This window comes from Quercus lobata, chromosome 7, assembly GCF_001633185.2.
Source record: "Quercus lobata isolate SW786 chromosome 7, ValleyOak3.0 Primary Assembly, whole genome shotgun sequence".
Lineage (NCBI taxonomy): Eukaryota > Viridiplantae > Streptophyta > Magnoliopsida > Fagales > Fagaceae > Quercus > Quercus lobata.
This window is the reverse complement of record NC_044910.1, coordinates 21,595,144-21,597,562: the sequence shown is the minus strand read 5'-3', so window position 1 is coordinate 21,597,562 and position 2,419 is coordinate 21,595,144. Positions and strand designations below refer to the sequence as shown.

The window sequence follows — 2,419 nt, the reverse complement described above, 5'->3', positions numbered from 1 at the left end:
AATAATTATTGAAGCTTCTAAAAATTCCTGATAATTAATTAAACCTCATGTATATCCAGGTTTTCTTGGTAGTGAAAAATGCAAATGACACAAAATTAAAAAGTTTCACTCTCATGAAGATATATATATATTTTTTTTTTTTGGGGGATAATTCAATAGCTATAATGGACGAAGGGAGGAATTGAACCCTAAATGTCTCCATTGGAAACATCAAGAAGTGCTGGTTGAACTACTAGGCTCTTGGCCACTCTTATAAAGATTGATGAGCATAATCTAGAAAAGTTTCTTTTCTTGCCCGTGATGAAATCATAATATACATGGTGTGTTGAGAAAAATCAAAATTAAGGATAACACCAAGTATCAACATGAAAAAAAAAAAAAAAAAAAAAAAAAAAAAAAAAAAATTCTGATTGTTTACTTGATTCATAAACTAGTAGTCATTATTTTAAGACCATACAGTAAGACCATGTTATTGGCTAAACTTGTATGTTTCACCATGACATGCCATGTTCAAGAATGTGCACAACATTTCTCACCAAAAAAAAATCAATTTATATATAATAGCTCTGGTGCCCAAAGTGATCCTTTCCATTTAACCAAATCTAATTTTCTACATCAAAAGCAATATTTTCATACCTAGAGCAAATGGAAAGAAAATACAACATGGTAACAGGTTTATATATTAACAAATAAACAAATAACACTTACTAGCAGCTTAATGACTTTTCAATATGGATTTCAAAAACATCAGTGCCTTGCTAAAAACTCCAACTTGCTGATTTTCGTATTCTGACGAGGTGTTTACCCCATCAAGTAAAACTAGGCTCTCCACAAAATCAGTTGTGTAAATCATACATCCAAGCTCAGGAATTCCAAGAATTTCCTCGTTTAAGCTCTCAGGTTCAAATGAAAGGATATTACAATGGTTAAACTTCTCGATCAGAAGTTCCCCATTGACGGTGCAGCCAAAGAACTGTGCAACGTTTTCTATTGGTAAACTTTTCTTAGACCAAGACTCAGCCACACCATACTCCCTCATCACCCATAAGTGGCATAGGTCACTCCCCTTAGGTAGAGTTTTACCGAAAACAACCAAAGCCAGAGATCCTTTGAACACTGTAAGACATTCCACTTGTCCACAAACTCCATCTAAATAATTTTGAGGTAGCAATATCTCACGGAATCTCTCATCATCAACATCAAAGGACAAAATGAAATTGTAGTCCCCACAACATGCTATAGAGTGCAGAGCTCCATTATAAAAAATACAGAATGACTCATGTATATCATCAATACATCCAATATTGGGTCCAGACCCACTAAATGACTCCACAGATATTACAACCCTTCTCCACAAATCAGTACTCAATGTGTAAATCTCGGCCTCAATTGCCGGAACTTCTGACCCACGTGACTCTTTATAAGGCACAATTCTGAGAATCTTGTAGTCATTGTTTTGAGAATGATAGGCAAGTCCAACAGCCACATCGTGAAAAGGGTAAGTCAAGGGAGTAGCTAGAAGCTTCTTAAACTTTCTAATGCTTGGGTTCCACAAATATATTACATTGCCCCGACCCCTAATACTGTTAAGGCAGAGCATGCCATTACAGAAGCTAACCAGGAAGTCATAAGAAAAGGGGACTCGAAATCTAGAAATGTGGGTCAGTGTGCGGTCGCTATTGTAAGAAACTGTACACAATTCTTTGTAAGATGAAAAGTTTAATTCGTTTGGAAAAGGTGAATATAACAGATAACCACCATTGTTGTTGTTGTTGTTGTTGGATGATGATGATTTAGCACGGTGGAGGTGTGCGGTAATGAAAATGGAGCTGGAGATAGTGGAATACCAGGATTTGGAAACGCACCTGAATCGAATTAAGGATTTCACTGGCAGCCGAGTAAGGACATCGAATACAACGTCGTCATCGAGACGCTGGGACAGTGATATTTGCATTTCCATGGGTTGAGAAATCGGTGGTGGTTTGATCAGATTTTGGGGTATCACGTATCTGAATTCTGATGTGCTTTAAAAGGTTTGTGCTTGAGGCGAAGAAGAAAGAGAGGAGAGATCGACCGACCCGTTCTTTTATTTTTGGATAGCCAGAGAGGAGAAGAGAGCCTGTGAATAAAATTTAGCATAAAACCTTCTTCTTCTTTTTTTTTTTTTTTTTTTTTTTTCTTTTTTTACGCACTCATTCTTTTATTTTTGGGAGAAGGTATTTGGTATTGGCAGTTTTGAAAATTCATCATATGTGAGACATGTCAAACAAAAAAAACTAATTCACTAATAATTGAAAGATATGTATTTTTCCTCAAAAAAAAAAAAGAAAAAAGAAAAAAATATATGTATTAGTGGGTAGTTATTTTTACATCGGTCTCTCGTTTATTGGATTTTGATATGGATGACGTGATATCATTT

General features: G+C 35.4%; 1 protein-coding gene across 1 annotated transcript; it reads right to left on the bottom strand.

Annotated features, from left to right (window-relative positions):
* Nucleotides 1-578: 578 nt before the first annotated feature.
* Nucleotides 579-2,096, bottom strand: LOC115953789 (F-box/kelch-repeat protein At3g23880-like). The gene has a single exon (XM_031071586.1). The coding sequence runs from the start codon at nucleotides 1,958-1,960 to the stop codon at nucleotides 716-718; it is 1,245 nt and encodes a 414-aa protein (XP_030927446.1). The 5' UTR covers nucleotides 1,961-2,096; the 3' UTR covers nucleotides 579-715.
* Nucleotides 2,097-2,419: the final 323 nt, after the last annotated feature.